Raw genomic sequence first — 23,709 nt, forward strand, 5'->3', positions numbered from 1 at the left:
GGCAGCGATACTAACGAGGCGGACACAGAGGAAGAGACAGTAGTACTTCGCTGGGGACGTGGGGGCCAGGTTGGGTGTGCAGTAGACATGGAGTAAGCCCTCCAGAATGAAGGGGACAAGAAAATAGTGGCTGAGTGGAAACTTAGCAAATCTGATAGAAACATTAACAAATCTAAGAAGCTCTGCAGTGAAAGAACATAGCGGGGTCACCGGCTCATGGCTGTCCTTCCTGTGGGATGTTGGAAGCGCACTTTTGTGTTCCTGGCAGCCCCACGCGATGCCTATGGAAAGCTGACTGCCCGCCCTCAGCTCCGGCTTGGTGGGCCACATCTGGATTTGATCTTTGTCCTGAAGCCATTTCTTAGTGTCACAGTTGCTGGATATGAGAAACATTTTCTTTCACACCCTGCTGCTTTATTCTTCCCTAATTTCTTCCAGAAAAGTATTTCCTTTGGGTCCTCTTTCTGCCATTTACAATAAAACAGGAAAAGAATTTTTAATTCTCCCTGGACTTTGCACATCTCTACAGGTGTCAGAGTTGCCAGGCTTTGTGGTCCCGTGTCACAGACCATCTGCTTTATTCTGTGGTATGATTTCCCTCTCTGTCATTAATGTTCCTTTTTTATTAAATTTCATTATTTTTTGAAATTTGAGCACTAAACGGTGAGGCAGTTGTGCTGTGAGTGGAGTCCATAGAGCAGTTCCCCTCACATGTGGGTTCTTCCTCGTCCTGTGCATGCTGGCTGGCTCTCTTCCCTCTTGACGTGTCCTCAGGTCCCTTCAGCAGGGTCACTGTGCTACTGGCATGGCAGCTGGGGAGTCAGAGGAAACTGCCAGAGACAGAGCATGGACATTCCCAGGCACCACTGGTTTTTGTCATGCAAGGCAGTTAGCCTGTCCTGACCCTGCCTTCTGATGGAACCAAAGGCCTGTAAGTTTGTGGCCACACCAAAAGTCCCTTCTAATAATTTAGAGGCGGGCTGGGGATCTAGCTCAGTGGCACAAGTGCCAGCCTGGCAAGTGCAAGGTCCTGAGTTCAATTCCCAGCACAAAAGGAAAATACTTCTGAAAAAATACGTTTTTTGCTGGGGATATAGCTCAGTGGCATAAACGCCTGCCTGGCAGGCACAAGGTCCTGAGTTTGATTCCCGGTACCAAAAAAAAAAAAGAAAGAAAGAAAGAAAGAAAGAAAAAGATTGCTGAGATGCTAATAACTAAGAGGCCTGTTAATTTGGTTTTGTCTGTTTGTTTCAGTTATATCACTTAGTAATCTTTTACCTTAGGCAAGTAACATAATTTTGTGAATGGATAGCATTTTGTTTGAATCAGATCCTTTCTGAAAAAACTGTGTATAAATTTATCAAATTGAAAATTTTGAAACCAGGCACGGTGGCACACCCCTGTAATCCCAACACTTGTGAAGCTAAGGTAGGAGGATCGCTGCGAGTTCAAGGCAGCCTGGGCTCCGTAGTGACTTCAAGTCCAGTCTAAACTACATAGTGAGACCCTGTCTCAAAAAAACAAAAACCAAAAAACAAATAATGTTGCTGAGTGATTTGAGTTTATTGAACTTCTCCATTTCTTACATATAGAAACTGACGTAAAGAAGTTAACAGCTAAAGTCATGTAACTACTGATGCTTGAACAGGAATCAGACCAAAACCCCAATCTAGAGGCTTCAAGTATAATCTCATAAAATTCTCCATGCCAATTAAAAGGTTTTTCAGCATTTTACAATGAGATCTACCAGGTAGCTCAGAAATCCTCATGGGGTGAAGGGCTGGTATCTCTAACATACCAGTTGTCACTTGGGTTTCTAGTTGTTAGGAACCAAAAAATGAACAACAGAGAGAAAAAAAACATGTAGAAAATACTGTTGTTAAGTTGTCTCTGCTGCTCCCCCCGCTCCAGTATTGGGGATCCAGTTTCAGGGCTCATGAATACTAAGCATGTGGTTTACTGCTAATCTACATCTCCACCGCACTCCCTTTCACTTGCTCACCCTGGCCTTGAGGCAGCAATCCTTCTGCCTCAGCCTCCCAAGTAGCTAGAATATATAGCCATGGGCCACCACACCTGATTCTTCTGTCTCTTAGTCTGTCATCTTTCTTATGGCGTAGTTTTATTATTAGGCTCTCAAAAGAACTGAATTCATTTCCCCATTTCTTTTACTTACTGCGACCCTTGGTTCTAACCTTAACTCATCTGAGCTTCAGTTGCATTCTATATAAAATAGAAGTAATACTTTATTTTTTTGGTAGTTATTCATTATTAGAAGGAAAAGAAGTTACATGAAAACACCTACCACAGTGATTGGAATGAAGTAAATCCTTAATAAAATTATTTCTCCTCACTATAACAATTCTCATTTGGCCATTTGGACCACATACAGATGTTTTTCTCAATTCAGCCATGAGTTTTCTTTATATCCAGCACCTGGTAATATTTATCTAATCAAGCATAAGATTTCAAACTGTGTACTTCTGTTCCTGACCACAAGCCCCCCTCTGCCCCCAGACCTCACTGTTTTTGTGGCTGGCCTCAACACCTGGGCTAAAGTGATCCTCCTGCTTCAGCCTCCTAAGTAGTTGGTACTGCGAGGCACACACCAGCATGCCTGGTTTGAACTTCTTAAGGGTCTTGGCCTCAGGAAGTAACCCTGTTCTGTGCCGACCTGTGCCATATAGCAAGCTCCTATCTCAGAAATAGAAGGAAAAAAATCCATTAAATCATTACCATAAGCAAACCGCCTTACAGTTTAGAGGTTCAGTTTTGCTGTTTTATCTTTTCCTAAACTTCTCACTCGAGTTTGCTGCTTTAGTCTGCTGGTTGCCCTGTCTTCCACTTTGAAGTGCTGCCCTCACTACGTCACTCAGTGTCCCTAGGGACTTTCCTAGCATCAGGCTTGGGTGAATGCTGAGCTCTGCAGCAGGCTGCCTCCTCTTACGCCATTTCTACTCCATACCCAATGAGCTCCTTCCTCGGCCCCGGCTGTGGAGGTGGGAGTGAGGGAAGCTGATGCCGTGCAGTGTGGTGAGGCAGCAGTAGAGGTGTGAGAACCAGCAGTGGAAGTGCACTGCTGCCTTGTCCTGGGTACCTGGTACCCTCAGCAATCTGCTGGCAGCATGGGCTCCTAGGGCAACAGATGCACGGCTGCAGCTGTGTGCAGTTGCTGACGGGAAAACTTCGTGTCTTCCCCCCAGCCCTGGGGTGGAGACTGTTCCTCCAGTTTCATGGCTTGCTTTCCACACCATGGTTCTACACCTTGGTAGCAGGCTGGCCCCGGTGCCCTCGCTGTGAACTCAGCTCTGCTGCCTGGAAACACGAGTATAAAGGGAGACCAGGAGAGTGCGTGTAAACAAAGACCCTTTCAAACTTAGCTGAAGTTGGCTCCTGTCTTCACAGAACCAGATCCCTTAGTGTGTGAGGAAGTACAGTGACCTGTGTGTGAACAGCTGGCTATTAAATACCACTTCCGCCTTATACCTGAGTCTGCAAACCAGGATTTTATCTCTTACCTACTCCTTGATACTTGTGTGGCCTTCAGTGGACTTTAAACCTTTGGCATATGTTTGTTTTTGTTTTTTGTTTTCGTCCTTTTTTGAGACAGGGTCTCGCTATGCAGTTCAGGCTGGCCTGGAGCTCACTTTGTAACCCAGGCTAGTCTCGAACTCACAACAGTGTGCCACCACACCTGGCTTATGTTTGTTTTAAAATAACTAGATTCATGTGAGTTACAGAAATAGTACAGAGCAGCCCTGTGTACTTTCTATTTGCTTGAAGTGCCTTCGGTAGTGGCATCTTACTTCTAATTAATCCAGTGTTGTCATCTGTTCCTGGTGGTGAGCCCTGAGCCCGGTGGCCTCTTGTAGCACTCTGCCGTTTGAGCTGCCTGTACCGCAGGCCCTCGAATTTTTTTCTTCTCTTTTGCGATCTTACTAGATGATTTCATTATTCTTTCTGTGTTCTTCCTAATTCATTCTTGAATTATTACAGCTTAATCCAAATTATTTTTATTATCCCATTTGTGCTAGAAACTTAGATCGATTTTCTCTACCCTGTGCTCCTTGATTTTTTCCTCCATTCCACTGGAACCTAATTGTGTAGAATAGGATTTTTCCACCTTATCTGGGTATTTGCTTTAGAATTTCTAACATGCTGCTGGCAGTGACTTCTGCCACTTCAAGGAAAACTAAACTCTTTAAGAGATTCACTTGATGGGGGAAGCTCACTAAGAATTTTCTCTTGAAAGGTCGTGACTTCGGCCCGGCATGGTGGCACACATCTATAATTCCAGAATTCTAGATTGAGGCAGGAGGATCACCGAGTTTGAGGCCAGCCTGAACTCCATGGCGAAACTGTCTCAAAAAGACACACACGGGGGCTGGGGATTTAGCTCAGCGGCAAAGCGCCTGCCTGGCAAGTGCAAGGTCGTGAGTTCGGTTCCGATACCGGAGAAAAACCAAAAATAAAAAAAAAAAAAGACACACACACACACACAAAGGTCTTGACTTCACCTTTATTTTTGAAGGTAGTTCAGTAGGAATAGTCTTAAATGTTAGCTTTTTTTTCCCTCTGTTTGCTGCAGTTTGAGTACTTTTTGTTACCTAGTCATAGAGTTGTAATTTTCAGTTACTAGATTCTAAATCTCGACTGACAGCATTCTTTTATCTGAACACTTTTTTTCTATTGATGTGAACATGGCAATCATCCTTAAGTTCATTCTATTCTTGCTAAATCCAGTGTTTATACTATCTGGGGCTTGTGTTTTTGGTTGATAGTTAGGTGTGTACCAAAATACTGGTGCTCCAGGTGGAGTAGAGTGTATATATACAATTGAACTTTCCTTTGTGATGTTGAGAGCAGCGGGGTGTTGGGGGATAACTGAGATATACCTGGATGGGAGCTTTTGTCAGCCTTGTTCTCCTCACTTCTTCTGGTGTGATTTTCTAGTACTTTGGATTGAGAACTTGGCAGTCATGGAGTCAGAGGTTGAGGAACTTTGTTCTTCCTTAAACCTAACACTGTAACCTTCTACCCTGTGCATCTTCAGAATTTGCCTGGTGCCTCGAGGTGGTTCCTAGCATTATGTTCAAAGTCCTGCAAGGTTTCCATCAGTAGTACACAGGAGTTGTAGAACTTCCTTATATGTTTGAGATTCAGGTCTTTCAGATACATGATTTGTACATATTTTCTCACAGTCTTTAGGTTGTATTTTGACTTCATTTTTTTCTTTCCAGTATTAGGGATTAAGTCCAGGGTCACTCGTACTGCTGAGTTTTGTTCTAAAAATTCAGTGTTAGGTCCCGTCCCCCCCCCCGCCCCCTGAGACAGAGTCTTAGGCTGCCCTCAGATTTGTGGTGATCCTCCTGCCTCAGCCTCCCAAGTGCTGGGATTATACATACGTGCCACCATGTCCAGCAAGGTATGGATCCAGACTTACTCTTTTGTACTTGATGTCCCATTGTTCTGGCACCGTTTGCTGACCCATCCCAGTGCACCTTTAGACTTCATTATGGAAGCATTGGTTTATAAAGGGAAATAGAACAGTATAATCAGTTCACTGTATACCTGTCAGCCACTGCTAGTTATCAGCCTCTTGCTTGTTTTGCTTTGGTTTGGTTCACATCTGACCTGCTGCTGTGCACTCTCTGTGAGCTCACGGTTTCATTCTTAGCTTGAGTCTGTGACTTCTGGAGCCATGGTCTCTGTTTTTCTGGACAAGAACTAGAACACAGCCTCCAGTAGCATGTGTAGCATGTAAAGTCTTGGGAGTCCTTGACTTCAAACATGTTTTTATCTGTACTCTTAGTTGATTTTTTTTTTCTCACCACCCTACTCTTAGTTGATTTAAGTTGCTTGAAATTCATTATCCTTTAGACTTGGGAAGGCATTTACCATTTTCCTCAAAAATCTAGTTTTGCTCTTAAGAATCTGATACAGTTCAGATTTTTTTTGTAGCCTGTTTTTTGTCTATTTGCCTATCTAGAAACTTGTAGAATTTTTTTTCTGCCTTGTGTTGTGAAATTTCCATTGATGACCCTTTCATTTTGAGAACATGTGATCTGCTAGTTTTTGTTACTGTTTTTTGAGACAGGGTCTCTTAAGTGTGTCGTTCAGACTGCCTCAATCCTATGATTCCCCTGAATCAGCCTCCTGTGTGCTGGGATAATAGGGGTGATCTGAAGTTTTTTTTTTTTTTGGTTTTTCTCCGGTACCGGGAACCGAACTCACGACCTTGCGCGTGCCAGGCAGGCGCTTTTGCCGCTGAGCTAAACCCCCAGCCCGATCTGAAGTTTTGAGAGGACATATTTTGGGATTATTTCTTTAGTAATACATGAGGGTGTCCCCAAATTCCTTTATGAATCTCAGGAAAATACATTTTCTACCAAAACCATCAGATTTCAAGGAATCAAATTTTTATAAAAATGGTCTACAAACTCTCAAATGAAGGGTTGCTGGTGGCTGGCTAAAGAAGTGAGAAGGTGACTTTCTCTGTACTTTTTTGTAGCACTTCAGTATTACATCATGAATAAGTTCATTGTTTGAAAATAGAAATTTTTTTACTGTACACTGCTGACAGGCTTAGAATTATATACTATTTTATTTAAACCTTTGGTGTTCTTGGTATCACTCGTACTACTTTAAGGAGGCAAACATGATCATAAATGCTATAAAACCTCATCATTACCTCCTGTTTCTATTTCTGAATCTTCCTGCAGATGGGTCACCGTAACTTAAACATAAAACTACATTTCCCCTTTTCGACTGTAAGGAAAAATGAAAAGTAAGGTTTTCATCTGAGTGTTAGGTCTCAGTTTAGCTCCGGAAAGCTCGTATTAAACTCCTCCTGTGTGTTAGATGAGTAAGTGCGATAGCCACTCCGTGCTGTCCGTGACACAGCGTGTACAAGCAAGGGGGGCAGGGAAGTTCTGAGGGTGTGATGCGAGGGGACGCAGAATGGTGTTGGGAGTGGCCGGGAAGGGCCAGGTGATGTCTGTAGAAGATAGAACTGACCCTTGTAAGTACAGGGGCCTGGCCAGATATAGGCAGTGTGGTGCTGCCGCCTTTGTCCTGCTTAACTGGCACAAGGCATGAGTAGGACTCACTGTGGGGCTTTTGCAAGAGAGGGGCATCTTTCATGTGTTTGCTTTTGTGGGTCTGGACTTGTTCCTCCACGTCTGGGTGAAGCTCTGTTTTGTCCTTTCCACATACAGTATGCTCACCACAGAGCAGTGAAAGGCCTCACATTTGGAGGGAGGACAGGATGTCAGAGGGGTGAGAGGTGAGGGTGTGGCTTCCAGATCCTCCTCCTTGGCCCAGCAGAGTCATAGCTCACCCTCCCATCCCTAACAGACTCCTTGAAAGGAGTTTACTGCAGGGGGATTTCCTTTAACCCTTGGATAAGGTCGAGTTATCACCAGAAATTTAGGGACAGTGGTACAGAAATTTAGGGGCAGTGGTATTTTTAAATTGACATGTTTGACAGGAACAAACAAAGTGGGCATCTAAGGTACATTCTGGCATGCATAAGTTCCACTTTGAATGGCAACTTGAGTATTTTAAGTTTTTTAAGCAATTACTTACCTAAATAGTGTGAATGTTCTTTTGCCTTAGCACCTGGCTGCTGTGGAAGAGAGAAAGATCAAGTCTCTGGTAGCCCTGCTGGTTGAGACTCAAATGAAGAAACTAGAAATTAAACTTCGACATTTTGAGGAGCTTGAAACTATCATGGACAGAGAGAAAGAGGCTGTAAGTAAGGGGGATTGCACTGTGGTACTTTAACAATTAAAACCTGGCCTGGCCAGGGCTATAGCTCAGCAGCACAGCGCCTGCATGGCAGGCTCAAGAGCCTGAGTTCAATTCCTGGTATGAAAAAAACCTGGCCACTGTTGAGAAAGGCAAGTTAGATAATAAAAATGGTGGCCTACTCCATGAGTCTCTGTAGCTCTTCTGTTATTTTGTCTGATTTGTCTTTTCCAAAGGATTATCACCCAGTGATTATGAAGAAAAGGAACTGTTTTTTTTTTTTTTTTTTTTTTTTTTAAGGTAGCAAGGCTTTATATTTGTTAAAGGTGGGAAAAGAAATATGTTCTGCAGAGTGAGTCCAGGCCGATTAACATAGGAAAAGAAATACACTCTGCAAGGAGAGAGCAAGTTCCCGAAAGAGCTTAGAGGGGCCTCAGGGTTGATGAGTGCCATCTTTGTTACCCCCATCGTGACATCAGGTGTGGGTCATCCTCTCAAAAACCTACTTGATTTCAGGCCAGATCGAGAAACTGAAGGTAGCACTTTCTGATTTGGTACCAGGTACTGGGTTTGGAAATTCTTTTTCTGGGCATGTATCCTGGGTCTCCATGATTAGGAGTTCATACCCATTTGCACAGCCTACCAGCCATGCCCTAATGTCCTGCATCGTTTCCCCACTGAGAAACATAAATCCCTTAATTCTTCCGGGGTTGCTGAGGATGTGGGGGCCTCTTAGCTTCACATGCCTGCTTCCGGCTGAAAGGAGCCATAGGCCCTATTTATTGGTGATTATGTTCTCTCCAACTATCTTGGGCTATTGTGGCTCACTGCCTAGGTTGAAAAAAGTGAAAAAGCAAATAACACCTGGCGCTGTACTGGAGTCTTGTTTTTTGAAGAGCCTCAGGTCTAACGGAGGTTCACAGGAGTAGCTTTCTTCTTTTGGGTGGTCTTTTTCCTCAGAGAGTTCAGGTGGGGTTGGCTTTATCCCATGACATCCTGGGTCACTGGGGTTCTTCACAGAAGGTGGAGATGGCTGTGGACAGGGGCACTGCAGAGCCCCTCCATCTTCTTTATCAGAGCAGGTGGTGAGGGTTTTGGCTCTCCTGCCCCCACTTTTGAGAGCAGGTACAGTCGGTTGTCCAGTGCCACGAGTCAGGCATATTGGCTGCGTAACACACACAGCAGGGTCAAGACATTGGCTTGGTCACTTGTGTCCCGGGGTCCAGTTGCCTTGCATTTAAGGCAAGAACTCTTTCCCTGATAGGGCTTAGGTTTTCCTTTGGACTACTAGGGCATGCTTAAAGCATTGCCAATTGCATCGGCCATAATTTGGCCCTGTTTTTTTCAGTCCCTCTCCTTTCACCCGTATCTAGATCCCAGTTGTTGAACACAGAAAAGGCCATGTCCAGCAGTTGGGTCATAGGGTTCTAGGGTACAGCAAGTGACCAAGACACATTTGACGTCTTACTACAGTGGGTCAAAAGCAAGAGTCAAAGTATAAAACGCATCTGAATCCTACCAGGATCTTCTAAAAGTCGGTCTAACCATTCTTTGCATTGTTGAGTATCTGCCACTGAAAAGGAACCTGGACTCGGGTAGTCCTCTGTATTCGTGGGACCTCTCTCTCTAAGGGTAGGATGAACTGTGAGTTAGAAGAGTAAGAATCTTCTCATTAAAGCTTTTTTAATAGAACCCCAAGAATAATCTGTAAGAGTGGCCACTTTATGATGTGTTTACATTGCTCAGTTTCATAGTGGTCAGTCCACCCAAGTCTTCTGCCCTGTTCTTCCTGTAGCACTCCAGTAACTCACCATGGTCCATTTTTATTCAGTCTCGAGATCAGCTGGATATGCTCTGGGTACTGTAGCCTCAAACTCCTACCCTTTAATCCCAGTAGTTGGGAGGCTTACACAGGAGGATCATGAGTTTGAGGCCGACTTGGGCTATGTAATGAATTTGAGACCAGTCTAGACTTCATGGTGAGACCCTGTTTCCAAAATAAAACACCCCTGGGCTCAAGTGACCCTCCAGCTTTAGCCTTCTGAGTGACTGGGAGTGTAGTTAAGCACTCCCACAGTTGGCCTTGTCGTCTTTTTTTTTTTTTTTTAAAGTATTCAATTCTAGCAGCACATGCAAAATATTTTACAAGGTAGTTTCTGAATAAATACCACAAATGAAAATGGGAAAACACCAAATACCGAACGTACAAGGCCGCTCTGCTTGAATTCTTTGATGGTCTGCCTTCATTTTCTTACAGCATTTAGTATCAACTTCAGTTATGGCAGAAAAACTGTGTAGAGGATAGTCCCTAGTCCTGCCCAATAAACGCCAGTAGCTCAACAGTATTAATTACTTACAGCTATGTGAAAGTTACCACAGTGCTTAGTGCTGAGAACAAAAGGCACACATTATCACATGGTTTCTGAGTAAATGAGTCAAAGAGCAGGAGTGTAAAAAAGCACCCAAAAGTCAAGCCACACCATCGCATAGCAGCTGAACTTGGAGGTCACATCCCACTGCTGTTGTGTCGTCTCAGTCACACAGACCAGGCCTGGCTCCCAGAGTGGTAGGTAGGGTCAGCACATGGTGCTGCTGGAGGCCGGCTTGAAGACTGACTCTTCAACTCCCAGATGATCTCTGACCTTCAGAATGTGACCCATTCCTTTCATGCACAAGTAAGGCGTGACCTACTGTGTGGTAGGAGTGAGCTGTCCTTTGTGGCCGAGAAAGCCGTGACTGTTTTCCCTTGAGGATTTCCACACACACTGTTGTGAGGATGAAGTGAGTGAAATGCAGCCTGCGCTGGTGCAGTGTTTGGGACATTTAGTGTTCAGTAAGTATGTGTGCAAGCCAGTGCAACAGCTGCATGTGAAGTGTTCAATATTTATAAGCCGCTCGTGGCTTTTTGAACATACATTAGATCACTGACTGTACTAAAGCATTTTTATAGGTTTCCAGATTTAGTTGCCAAAAATTATGTGAGGAAACCATAAGCAAGAAAACACTGATTACTTCTAATGTTCTGTACAAGAATCCAGCAGTGACATTGGGTGAAAAACATAGGCCATTCCTTTGTTAGCCCTTCTTGCTGATGCTGTCGGAGCCTGGACAGGTACAGCCTGGCCCTTCCATCACACAGGCCGTGAGTGACACAGCCAGCTCTCAAACCCATCTTTATCACTGTATCTCACACAGTAGCTGTTGCTCTCGCATTTTAGCCCGTGGAGGGTTCTGTCCCTCCTTCTCTTGTGTGTCTGTCAGGCAGTTACTTCGGAAAGGACAGGTTAGCTGGCTGTCGAGCCTCCTAGCTCGCCACCTAATTCCCCTGCGCCGGCCACACACTCCTGCTTCACCTTAAAGTACATTCTCGCTCAGCCTTTACCCCGGGGAGCGTACAGAGTTTCAGGGCAGCTGTATTTAAAGTAAACATTTGCTTCTCTTACTGAATCAGATACTGAATCTGATTCTTACAGAATCAGATATGAAGTTTTTTTTTTGTTCTCTAACGACTGAAATTCAAATATTCTCTTTAGTCTTAAGTATTTAGTAATTAAGAATGAGGCTGTAAGCTGGAGCCAGGCAATCACACACCTGTAATCCCAACTTTGGAGCAGCAGCAGGGGAATTGCAAGTTGGAGTCCCAGCCTGGGCATTTTAGAGAGACCCTGTCTGAAAAGGCATGGGATTTAGCCCAGTGCAAAGAGCCTGTGTTTAATCCTGAGTACTGGGGTCGGGGGGAGTTGTAAAAGTTTGAATCTTCCATAGGCATACGAGTTCGCCTGTGATGAGTGCGCGGGAACCATTATCCAGGTTCTTGAGTAGTATAGGCTGCAGAGGGGCGCAGCTATGGAAGCTTCAGAGCCTGTCAAAGGGGCAGCACAACGAAAGGTATCAACTCCAGGTCAAGGGAGGGTGCCCAGCTGGCACCTGTCTCTGGCACCAGGCTCACAGGACATATAGTCAAGGAGCAGGCTTCAGACGTGGGTTGTGCTGGGTATTAGAGCTGTGTGGAAGGAATGAAGTACAAGGGCCTTCCCCAAGTCATGCACATTTGAGTGGTTTAAAGAAAACAAAAACCACTTTGAGGTCAGTGAGAATTCACTTCCGGACTAAATGCCTTCTGAGATTTGGCTGGGAGTGGAAATTCGGCATCTTCTAAAAGAGGAGAGACACTGAAGGAAACGCGAAGTTTGAGAAACTCAGACCCCTGCTTAAGGAAGGTAGAGGGTGGGTGAGGCATCAGCACATAAAGAGACCAAATACTATGAGGTACTGGGCAATAAAAGTTCGGAGGAGGAGGAGGGCGTGGGTTCCTAGTCAGCTTGGATTATCAAGGAGAGCTTCTGGGGGGAGGCATTGATCTCATTGTAAGAATGGCCCAAATCCTGAAATTCAAAGAGAAACACATGATTGCTTAGGAGAATGAAGAGTCATCCTGCCCATGATGGCTTTTGCAGTTGAGATGATGGCTGAAGTCTTCTGTCCATTCATTGAATGCTTACATTTCTGACATGTAAGTACAAGGCTTAAAGTGGTGCATAAAGCTCAACAAAGAGCCGGGGATATAGCTCAGCGGCACAGGTGGCCTGTCTGGCGAGTGCAAGTTCCTGAGTTCGATTCCCAGTACCAAAAAAAAAAAGCTCAACAAAACTCTGTGCCTTGTTGGAACTTAGGAATAATGAGCAAGTTAAGGAAGCCGTAAAGTGTTACGTGCTTTGAACGTGCATGTACACATACATACTTATAGATACACGTGTGAGCATGTTGTTGGCCGGAGGTTGGGGATGGCACAGGAGGGACATCAGGTTTAAGAGGTGCCATCAGAGTAACTATTATTCAGAAACTGACACCACACTTGGTAGGTGAAGGTCAGACACAGCCACTGCAGAGGTCTGGGATGGGAGCACAACTGATCCGTCAGGGAACTAGGGCATGAGGCAGTGGTGGCCAACCCGTAGCATGCATGCTGCAGCGGCTATTACACACCACTTTGAAAGGTTTACCATCACTTACATAGTGAGATGAGCTGAAGCGTAAAGGAGGCCGGGGAGTTAGGAGGATCAAGTGAGAGAAACAGAGGTGACCACCTCATGGAAGTCCCTGTGAGCCATTGAGGCCTTTCCTTTACTCTGATTGAAATGTGGAGCTGCGTTGTAGCTCAGGGGTAGAGCCTGGCTTGGCCTGTGTGATGATGCCCTGGGTTCAGTCACCAGCACCCACCCCCGGCCATGCAAAAGAGAAAGAAATGCAGAACGCCTGCTGGGCCCTGGGGACCGGAGTGACCTTCGTTACTGTTCAGCAGATGAGTCTGTCTACTCCGTGGTGCAGAGAACCTCACAAGCTGGCAGGGTCAAATGGGGGAGTCTGGAGAGGTGGCTGTTCGGGCGGCCCGTGTGAGATAGGGACTGTGGCCAGGGTGACAGCCATGGAAATGAAGTGGGCGGGTACCGAAGGTGGAGCAAAGAGGAAGAGGAAGCCTCCTGCAAAACTGGTTCTAGAGCCAGATCGGAGTCATGAAGAAGGTTAATGGGTTGCTGACACCCTATTTACATGAATAATTCGCGCTATTCATGGTAGCTTTTGAGACTCCATAGTCCTAGGAAATGGAGAAGACACAATAAAATCAAGATGTCTGTGACTCATGACTTGGGGCATTTTTAGTGTTTCTTTTCATTACAAAAATATGTGTGACTTGTTAAAATTTTCAGGTAGTAAGCTAGGCACAGTGGTACACACTTGTAATCCTAGCTACTCGGGAAGCTGAGACAGAAAATGGGGAGTTTGAAGCTAAGCTGGGCAATTTAGCAAGTCCGTGTCCTTACAAAATAAAACACAAAACAAAACAAAACACCTGTGAGGTAGCCCAGTGATATAGTGCTTAGCTAGTGAGGACAAGGCTCTAGATTCAAGCCCTGGTACTAGAGGAAAAAATTTTCTTTCAGACAGTAAATTAAAAGGTCTTTCCTACCCTTGGTTTCATTCCTAGGGATAATTCCTATTAGTTTCGTGTCACCTGGAACATTTTCAGTGTGGGTATAGATGTGTTTACACATGATCACATTTTTATATATTAGGGATTGTATTTCTTTTGCAACTTGCTTTTCTCTACTGCTCAGTGAATCTGAGATGATACACGAAAGGTAATACCTTAGTGACTTTCCTTATGCACACCCAGGACACATCTCCAGATGTGTGTAAAATACACAGAGTACTGCCAGATTTTGCCCAAATACTCTAGTTCATACTCTTTCTAATGGCCACAGCAGTGAACATGATCTTCAGCGACATTCAGTACAGATGAGGTGAGTGGCCCAACAGGGGCGCTCCCTCCCACAGCCACGGCTGTGCCTCTGGCGGGAGGGCCTCCAGGAGCCGGCAGGTCACCCTTACCTCAGGGGACTTGTTACTCCTGTATTGAAGCTTTAGCTTAAATGGGTTTGCTCTCAAGTGTGTGTATGTTAAATCCTTTTTAATTCTTCTAATTATTTTCTTTTAATTACTTTTTAAAATCACAGGTGAAGCTCAGAAATAAATAGGGTAATTGAGGTTAGTTCACATAGCAAACGTGCGCAAGTTTTCTTCCCTCCCCATTGTTGCATTACCACCACCACCACCACTACCACTCGCTTGACAGGGTCTTGCTGTGCAGCCCAGGCTGGTCTCAAATTTTTAACCTTCCTACTTCAGGCTCCCAAATGCTAGGATGATAGAAATGCACCACTACACCCAGCTAACCTATCCTCTTAATAATAGATTCTAAGCCGGGCGTGGTGGCGCACGCCTGTAATCCCAGCATTTGGGAGGCTGAGGCAGGAGAATCGTTGCAAGTTTGAGACCAGCGTGGGCTACAAAGTGAGCTCAAGGCTAGCCTGAACTACATAAGGAGACACTGTCTCAAAAAGAAAAAGGAAAAGGAAAAAAAAAAAAGGTCCTAGGGCCAGGTGTATTGCTTAGTGGCATAGCACCTGCCTGGCAAGCTCAGGGTCCTGAGTTTGATTCCTGGTTACTCCCCCCCCAATGAAAAAGATTCTATTCTTTGCAAGATGGGGAAGTTAGTCCCCAAATAAATGCTAGCGTGGAGAAAGAAAAATCTCTGCGTGGCCAGGCATGGAAGCACATGTCTGTGATGCCAACACTGCAGAAGCTGAGACAGAATTGCCACAAGTTGGAGGGCAGCCGGGACTACAGAGTGAGTTCAAAGCCAGCCTGAACTACATTGTGAGACCCTGTCTCCAGAAGAAAAAGGAAGGAAAAATCTCTCTAGTAGCAATTCAAGTGCTTTCTAAGGCAGATCATGACCTTACTTCTGTAGTTCTTACATAACTATAAAGCTTGAGCCAAGTTGTCTAGGCTAGTGGTGACTCAACCAGAACGTAGATAAGAGGTCCATTTATGGCGGCTTCTTAAGCCTAACCTCAGCAAATTATCATACAGTTGAACATTTCCTAGAAAGAGTGGTTATAAGAAAGCAAAACCAAAAATTTATAGTCAAAACCTTTAGATACCTTTTTAAATCATTGCCTCTTAAACATCATCTCACTGATCAGTTTTCCTGCAGAACTAGGCTTCCAGAGAATGCTCTTGTTATCTGCATCTTACATCTCCCTGCACCTGGCCAGACATACCCTCCTCCTCTCACCCTCCCTAAAAAACGAAGCACCACACCAGCATTTGGGGGACTGCGGTGATGGGACCCTTCCTCACTCTGTAAGCCAGCTAGCCAAAACCCTGGGCCTGTGCTTTAACCTTCCCCTCCATCTGCCTTCCCCCGCACCTGTGCAGGCTTGTTTCTGTGCTGTGACATGCCCTACCTATCCCAAGACTTCCCTTCCTAGTGCCCCTGCTGACCAGCAGTGCTTTTCCTTTGGTGCCCCACTGGCTTCTTCCCAGGCTGCTCTCTGCCAAGAGCCCAGATTCTTAGGCTAATTCTCAGGCTTACTCCATCTAGTTTTGCTAATTATAGCATATAGCATTTATTCACAGAACTGGCTGCTTCCAAAAGCTAAAATGTTAACTTTTCCCCCGCCTAATAAATGCATGGGAATAGTGCAGCTCAACAGAAATAAAATTTATGAGCCACGCATGTAATTAAAATGTTTCCAGCAGACATATTTTAAAATTTAAAAACAAAATAGCTGGGAGTGATGGCGCACACCTGTAATCCTGGCACTCGGGAGGATGAGGCGGGAGGATCATTTTGAGTTCAAGACCAGCCTAGGCTACAAAGTGAGCTCAATGCCAGCCTGAACTGCATAGCAAGACCCTGTCTCAAAAAAGGCCAAAAAAAAAAAAATAGGTTAATTCAGTAGACTTAAGGTTTTTTCAAATTTTGGTGTGTCCTGTGTTCTGAGAGCATACCTCATTTCAAGTGCTCTATAAGGGGCTGGGGATTTAGCTCAGCGGCAAAAGCGCCTGCCTGGCATGCGCAAGGTCGTGAGTTCGGTTCCCGGTACCGGAGAAAAACCAAACAAACAAACAAACAAACAATCAAGTGCTCTATAGCTGGCTGTGGTGATGACTGCTGCATGGGGCCATGCAGCACAAGGACCCCAAGGGGCAGGTCTCACCGTGGAGATGAGGGGAGGGGACGTTACCATGACGCTGTAGAGAAACAGGCCTCTAACCTTCTGCGTACAGTTACTGTGCTGCTTACTTTCACAGATAAAAGTTTTCACTTCGCTATATGTTAAAGTTGGTTTTCTTTGTCAAACTTGTGTTAAATTAACTTCCAGTGGGCTCTATTAGCTTACCTGTTACTAGGAGTATAGTTTCTGAATTTCCTGCATATATGTTATTTCTCTTTAAGTCCCAGATTTATTTTGAATATTGAAATACTTAAAATACTTCAAGATGCCTGCACATTTTTATTTAGGCAACTAAAATACTCTGAATGTGTCACCCAGTATAATTTTGGCTACTTAGAGCTAAGATTTACAGTGACACTGAGAAAGTCCTGCATAGAGAAATGCATCTTCACAGCTAAGGCCGTGTCAGCTCAGGATTTATCTCTGCTGTTGTGTTCTACAGTAGGCAGTAACCAAAAGGACCGCGCCCAGAAGAGAGCGCTTGGGGATGTTGGGTGGACTCTGGAGCATCTGACAAACCAGTAAAAGGACAGGAGGGGCTTGTTTTACCGGGGCAGGTCACAGGTAGTCAGGGAAGGTGTTTTTACATACTGTATCCAAAGGCCTACTCAGTGGTTCTCACAGGGAGTCCAGCTGCTGGGAGTGCTGAAACAAGATCATTGAAACCAGGAATTTGAGGCCAGATTGGGCTGTATGGTAAGACCCTGTCTCAAATAAATGAATAAACAAAATTTTTAAAATTCATCAGCACGCAGGGGCCCCCACCTGAGAGAGGATAACATATATCCTGAGTGGGCCCAGAGAGCTGTAGCTTCACTAGCATAAGGTCACAAGGAAGGATAGATAGGTCTTAAATTTAACACGGACAAGACCCTGACAGCAGGAACATGGGTCCAGGTACAATACGCTACTCAAGAAACTGCACCTTGCTGGATGTGGTGACACACACCTATAATCCCAGCCCTCTGGAGGCTGGGCAGCCTGAGCTATGTAGTAGGCCCCTGTCTCAGAGAAACGGAAAGAAAGAAAACGCCATTTTTTTCAGTGCACGTGTTGCTGGAGGCCAGGTGGCTGTGTCTCTGGGGAAGTGGAGGGAGTTCAGGCACTGGTAGATGTCCGTGCTGTGTGTCATCCAGGCCTAAGGTTTCTCCCCGTGTCATTTCTCTTTTCTTCGTACAGTTAGAACAGCAGAGGCAGCAGTTGCTTACTGAACGACAGAACTTCCACATGGAGCAGCTGAAATATGCCGAGTTACGTGCCCGACAGCAAATGGAACAGCAGCAGCACGGCCAGAACCCTGCACATCAGCACGCAGGGGGCCCTGGCCTGGCCCCGCCTGGAGCAGCCGGCCACCCGGGCATGATGCCCCATCAGCAGCCGCCTCCCTACCCTCTGATGCACCACCAGATGCCACCGCCTCACCCAGCCCAGCCAGGTGAGAGGATGGTGGCCATCATGGCATGGGGTAGCAGAGCGGTGACCCTCACCGGTGGTGGCTGTGATGAGTCTGTGCAGCACTCTGTTGTCTGGGAATAGACAAGCCAGATTTGGTTCTAGCGACACGTGAAGCCTTCCGCGTTCCTTTACTGTAGTTCTCTTGGATGGATGTTTTCTCCTCGGGTCAGTCAGCCTCTGAATGAAAGAGTACTGCAGGAAACTGTCAGGATCCGGCTTCAACGATCATCATCTTTGTGACATTTTTAACTTCATTATAGAAATCTTCAGTTATAGACAAAGCAGAGAGCAGAATATCACAATCCTCATATTGTTGCAGAGCTTCAGAATGAGCCCCACCCCTTGTCTTTCTTTGTGGTGCTAATGATGGAACCCAGGGCCTTGGCTATTGTAGGCAAGTACTCTACCACTGAGCTACATCCCCAGCCCTCGACATTGTTACTGTATGTTTTTATCTGTTCCTCCTTGCTTTGAGGAGGGAGCTAGATCCGGTAAAATCTTGTTCTTTAATGTACCTATCATCATGGTTACCAAACAGAAGTAACCATAATTCCAAATGTCATTAAAAATTTTGAACTTTGTTTGAATCAGTATTCAGATAAGATCCATATGTTAGATTTATGTTTCTTTAGTCTCTTAATGTACAAGAATTCATCTTCCTTTTTTAAGGCCACTTTCGTGTTGAAGAAAGTAGGATTTTCTACCCTGTGGCCATACATGATCACACATTTAGGGTGCGTGGTGTTGTCACTGTCCTTCCTTCTGTCCGTGGAGGATTTTCAGGTTCATGATCGTGCTTTGAGGGCAGGTATTTTCATAGTGACGGCTGCCTCCTTTTGGGACAGGAAGATGGACAGTAGTCAGTCTGACCCATCCGTTACACGACCCACAGCAAATCTGCTCTGGGTGTACCTGCCCTTGAGAATCCCTCCATAGAGCAGTTACTTCATTGAATGGTGAATGGTTAGCTGTCTGTGTTTACGATTTCTTGTACTTACAGAAGTGATTCTTTATTGAAAAGTAAAAACCAGGCCAGGTGCAGTGGTGGTGGTGCATACTTGTAGACCTGTCACCTGGTAGGCTGAGGCAGGAGGATTACCACGAATTCAAGGCCAGCCTGGGCTGCATAATGAGACTCTTGTCTTCAGAGGGAGGGAGGGGCATGCACAAGAGCATGAGCAAGCCCGAGCAGAAGAAAGAAAACTTCCTTAATCCTGTTGTAATCGTGAAAGCTGAAAGAAGACTAGATAAACGCTTCCTCCATTCTTTTTATCAGTTATCTCCATGATGCATTGCTACTGCCCAGATTTTGTTTTCTGTGTTTGTAGTATTAAGAAATCAGATATTTTTGTGTGTTTTGATCCATTATGAGCATTATACTTCCCTCCCTGTACTAGATGGTGACCCAGCTCCTCATGCCTAGGCAAGCACTCTACAACCTAGCCACACACCCAGCCTTTTTTATTTTCATTTTGAGACAGTGTCTTGGGTAAGTTGCCAGGGCTGGGCTCAAACTTGCCATCCTTCTGCTTCAACCTCCTGAGTACCTAGGATTACAGACTTGCGCCACCACAGCCACCAGCGTTATTCTTAATACTCACACTGGTCTATCTTCAACATGTCATGAATGTTGGACTCAGTTTTCCCATCATAACTGCTAGCAGCATGAAATCCTAAAATGTATGTTGTTTTGGTTTTTTGTTTTTTTTTTTTTTTGAGTCAGGGTCTCCTTACATAGTTCAGACTGCCCATGAACTCACTTTATAGCCCAGGCTGGCCGTGAACTTGCTGCGATCCTGCTGTCTCAGCCTGCCGATAGCTGGTATTACCTACTAGGCCTATTTGTTTCTTTTTGAGACAAAACCTTGCTGTGTAGTTCAGGCTGGCTTCAAACTCAACCCTCTTCCTCAGCCTCCTGAATGCTGAGATTTTAGGCGCATTCCACCATGCCTAGCTAAAATGCACTTTTAATTCCACTCCTTTTCACACCACATCTGTTTCCTTTTTAGAAAGTAGTACTGACTGGGTGTAGTGGTACACCCCTGTAATCCAAGTCCTTTGAGAGGCTGAGGCAGGAGGATCACAAGTTCAGACCCAACCTGGGCAGTTTAAGGACTTAGACCATGTGTCAAATTTTTTAAAAAAGTGTTGAGAGTATAACTGCAAAGTTCCTAGGTGCAGTCCCTAGACAATTAAAAAAGTCAGTACATAAGAGTGTGTCCTATGTATTATATTGTTCTGGCGATGATCATCTTATAAGAATTTTAAGATTTGGTATTCTGTATAACGTGTAAGTGCTTCCCCAGAGCCAATGTTTGTGCTTACTGGAGTGGGATGCACGTACTCTGGCCAATGTCTGCAGAGCCAAGCTAAAATATAGAGGAGCTCTTGGGAGTCTGAGAAGATCCCAACATGATAGGAGCAGTTGGTTTGACTTCCCCAAAGAACAGATGTCTAAATCCTCTCATGAAAAAAAAAAAAATAAATCCCCTCATGGCAGCAGAGTACTGGGCTGCATGCCTGTAGTCCTAGCTGCTCAGGAGGCTGAAGGGAGGGGATTGTTTGATCTCACAAATTCAAAACCAATGAGACAAGATTGGACAACATAAACCCTGTCTCAAATAAATAAGTAAATACTGTCATAGAAATAGCAGCCTTCCTGCCTCAGCCTCCCTAATACTGGGATTACAGGTGTGTTGCTGGCTACATACACACCTATTAAATTGCAAGTGTGGAATTTACTGGCTCCGTTAGACCCTACCACTTGATCTGAGTGACGTGTATGGAGATGGTCCTAGATACTAACATGCTCTCAGAAGACATTTTCCTCAGTTCCTCTCTCTGTCCACCTGATTGGTGTACAGATTTTCTCCAGAGTTAATCTGTCAGAAGATACAGATGCTTAACAAAATGCTGGTCACAGATTAATTTTTCAGAAACGGTAATTATTTAAAATTTAGTTTCTAAGCCAGGCACCTCTGGGCAACATAGTGAGATACCCCGCTTCATCAGATAAATGGAAAATAAAAGCCAAAAAGTAAAAATCTTCCAAAAATTCAAGGACAAACATTTAAGGGGACACTCACTGTGGCCGCTTGGTATTTGGTTCTGTTAAAGCATTGTATCAACAGCAGTGTGCCCAGGGCGCTTCTGTGGCCGTCCAGCTCCGTGTAGATGGGAGGAGAAGGGCCGCACGGTGCGCATGGGTCCCCTACTTACGTCCTGGGAAGAAGAGCTGTCGGCGTGCCTCACTCCTCGCCCACCTTGTCTCGCGTCTCACGCTCCTCCTGCCCCTCTGCACGCCAAGTCCTGCTGTGTGGCGTGGTGAGCCTGTGTCACCTTGCCGCCTGCTGCGGCCAGGTTCCCACTGAGCACCATCTGACCCTGAGTGAGGCCAGTGCCCCTGTGCTGCCTCCTGTGACAGCAACGGCTGGGGTGCTTCGCAGCCAGCTCAGGCACAGCGCTTCTCCTAGTGAGGCGGTGCCAGCAAACGCTGATAAAAATAGGCTTTCAGAGAAAAATAGGTCATTTTTCTTTTTATGTTCTCACCAAAATAGGCTTTTCTATAGCAAGTTTGTAAGGGAAAGACCATTCAATGCAAGATAAGATTTGTTTGTTGCTTTTTAAAATCTATGACAAGGCATTTTCGTAATTGTTACTGAGATGGAAAATGTACAAATCCTCCGTACTTCTCGGTGAGTTCTAACAGAGACTCTGCTGGTGTCACTGCACTCGGAGCCCCACCCAGTACCTCCGAGGTGCCGCTCTCCCGACTGCGGCTCCGTGGCTTTGGGCTCGTTCTGAGTGTCACAGGGACCGTAGCCCTTTGTGCTTGTCTGTGAAGTGTGTGCCTGTTGTCGTGCATGGCTGTGCACAGTCCGTTCTCTGCTGTGCCCCAGTCCGCTGTGCAGTTGTACCTGCTGCTGCCGGTTCACTTGCCCATTGCCGAACACTCAACTCATTCCAGGCTTTCCTTCCTGTCAGTAGCTGGTGCAGCATGGACTTGCCCGAGCATATCCACATGTAGACATGCATGTACTTTTCCATTGTGTCCCTAAGAAAGGGAAGCAAAAGTGTGCCTAGGCTTAGGTACAGGATATGCAGATGTTCACGTCCGGAGACAGTGCTATAGTTGTTTGTGTGTACTAGCAGTATATGAGAGTTCCAGCAGCTCTACTCAGTCAACTTTCATAATTGCCTCCTTGGTGGGATTGCATTGGAGTTTGAATGTAAAATTAAGTGTGACTTAGAATAAAGGTGAGAACAACAACCAGGCATGGTGACGCACGCCTGTAATCCCAGCACTCAGGAGGCTGAGGCAGGAGGATCACTGCAAGTTGGAGATCAGCCTGGGCTAAAGAGTGAGCTCAACGCCAGCCTGAACTGCATAACAAGACCCTGTCTCAGAAAGACCAAAAGGAACAAAAACAACAACAGCACTAAATTAGAGTTGCCATAGTCTTCCTCCAGTTAAAGCAAAAGCTAGTTGTAACAGCAAGTGTGGTCCATCGTACTCTTCTAGTTAGCGGAGGAGGGGGGCTTCCAGATCAAGGTGTCCATAGTGTTTTGAGTAACAGATGTGTTTACTTTCTGGTTCACCACAGATAGAAATTGAGAACTATAAGCAGGTCTTTTCCGACTAACATTTCTAATTTATAGAAAAGTTTATAAATCACAGCATTTATGTTAGAAGCTGATAATACTTATGCAGGTAATTTGCATAGCTTTTTGGTATTTGGCCAGAATTTAGGGTGTGTGAAAGGAGGGTCAAGGCAAATACATTACCAAGTGGATTCATTTGTCCAGTTCTTTGGTCCCAGTCCCCTCCTCCAACCCCCTGTACTAAATGAACCCAAGGCCTTCACACTGAGCTACATCCCAAGACCTTTTTAGAATTTTTATTTTGAGACAGGGTGATAAGCTGATAAGTGGTCCGGGCTAGGCTCAAACTTGCCATCCTCCCTCCTCGGCCTCCTGGAGTGCTGGGATTACAAGCATTGCCGCCATGCCCGCCTGGCTTTTCTGAGATTTTATGAGTATATAATTTATATTTGCAAAGCTATGGGTTAGTATCAGAGACATTGGTAGCAGCTCCGTGTTACAAATGTATTAGGCTGTTGAACGTGGATGAGCCTGGGCATCAGTAGCTGATACACACTGGCATCAGTAGTTACTTCCTTGCATTTGTCTCTGCCTCTGCACTTTCCCCTTGCGTCCCCTCTCCCCCAGCTCTGATGCTTAGAGCCTGTGCACAGGGTCCTGGCTGCTTGCCTCCGGCTCATTGCCTTGGCTCTTAATTTTTGGTCCCACTCCTAACTCACCTGGTTTTTTGTAGCTTTATTCCTTCTTCCTTTCTATTGAAATGTCCCAGATTGGTTGTTTCTACCAAACAAAAAGACTATAGAATTATACTTGTGGAATTGGTCTGCTGTACACTTGGCACATCCATTTTTAGACTGAATCTAATGACGTGCACAGTGCTGCACTTCATGCTGTTTCAGAGTATCGAGAGGATCCTAAAGGCTTCCTCCTCTTCCCTGTAGGATCTGTAGTCATGATAGAGACCGAGTCTTTTTTTTTTTTTGTCTTTGAGACAGGGTCTTGCTATGCAGTTCAAGCTGGCCTTGAGCTCACTTTGTTGCCCAGGGTGGCTTCAAACTCACAAGGATCCTCCTGCTTCAGCCCTCCAAGTGCTGGGATTACAGGTGTGTACTGCCACACCCAGCTTTTTTTTTTTCCTTCTGTTTTGTACCAGGAATCAAACTCGGGACCTCGTGCTTGCCAGGCAGGCGCTATGCAGCTGAACTATATCCCTGGCCAGAGACTGATTACTGAGCACAGGTGTCCCCACACCACATGCTGGGCCCCTGACCCATGCACATGTGGAGGACCACGAGGAGAGTAGCCTGTGTGTGGCTGC

The 23,709-nt window shown here is 45.4% G+C and overlaps 1 protein-coding gene across 2 annotated transcripts in view; it reads left to right on the top strand.

Annotated features, from left to right (window-relative positions):
• The window catches only part of Smarcc1 (SWI/SNF related, matrix associated, actin dependent regulator of chromatin, subfamily c, member 1), a gene marked incomplete at its 5' end in the record, with an annotated part of 135,052 nt that overhangs the window by 101,265 nt on the left and 10,078 nt on the right, over nucleotides 1-23,709 (top strand). For both annotated transcript variants that reach the window (XM_013513379.1, XM_013513380.1), the window contains 2 exon segments: nucleotides 7,618-7,752; nucleotides 17,514-17,769. In XM_013513379.1, the coding sequence (XP_013368833.1) occupies nucleotides 7,618-7,752; nucleotides 17,514-17,769 (391 nt within the window).

The sequence above is a fragment of the Chinchilla lanigera genome, unplaced genomic scaffold (assembly GCF_000276665.1).
Source record: "Chinchilla lanigera isolate Chin_1 unplaced genomic scaffold, ChiLan1.0 scaffold00019, whole genome shotgun sequence".
Lineage (NCBI taxonomy): Eukaryota > Metazoa > Chordata > Mammalia > Rodentia > Chinchillidae > Chinchilla > Chinchilla lanigera.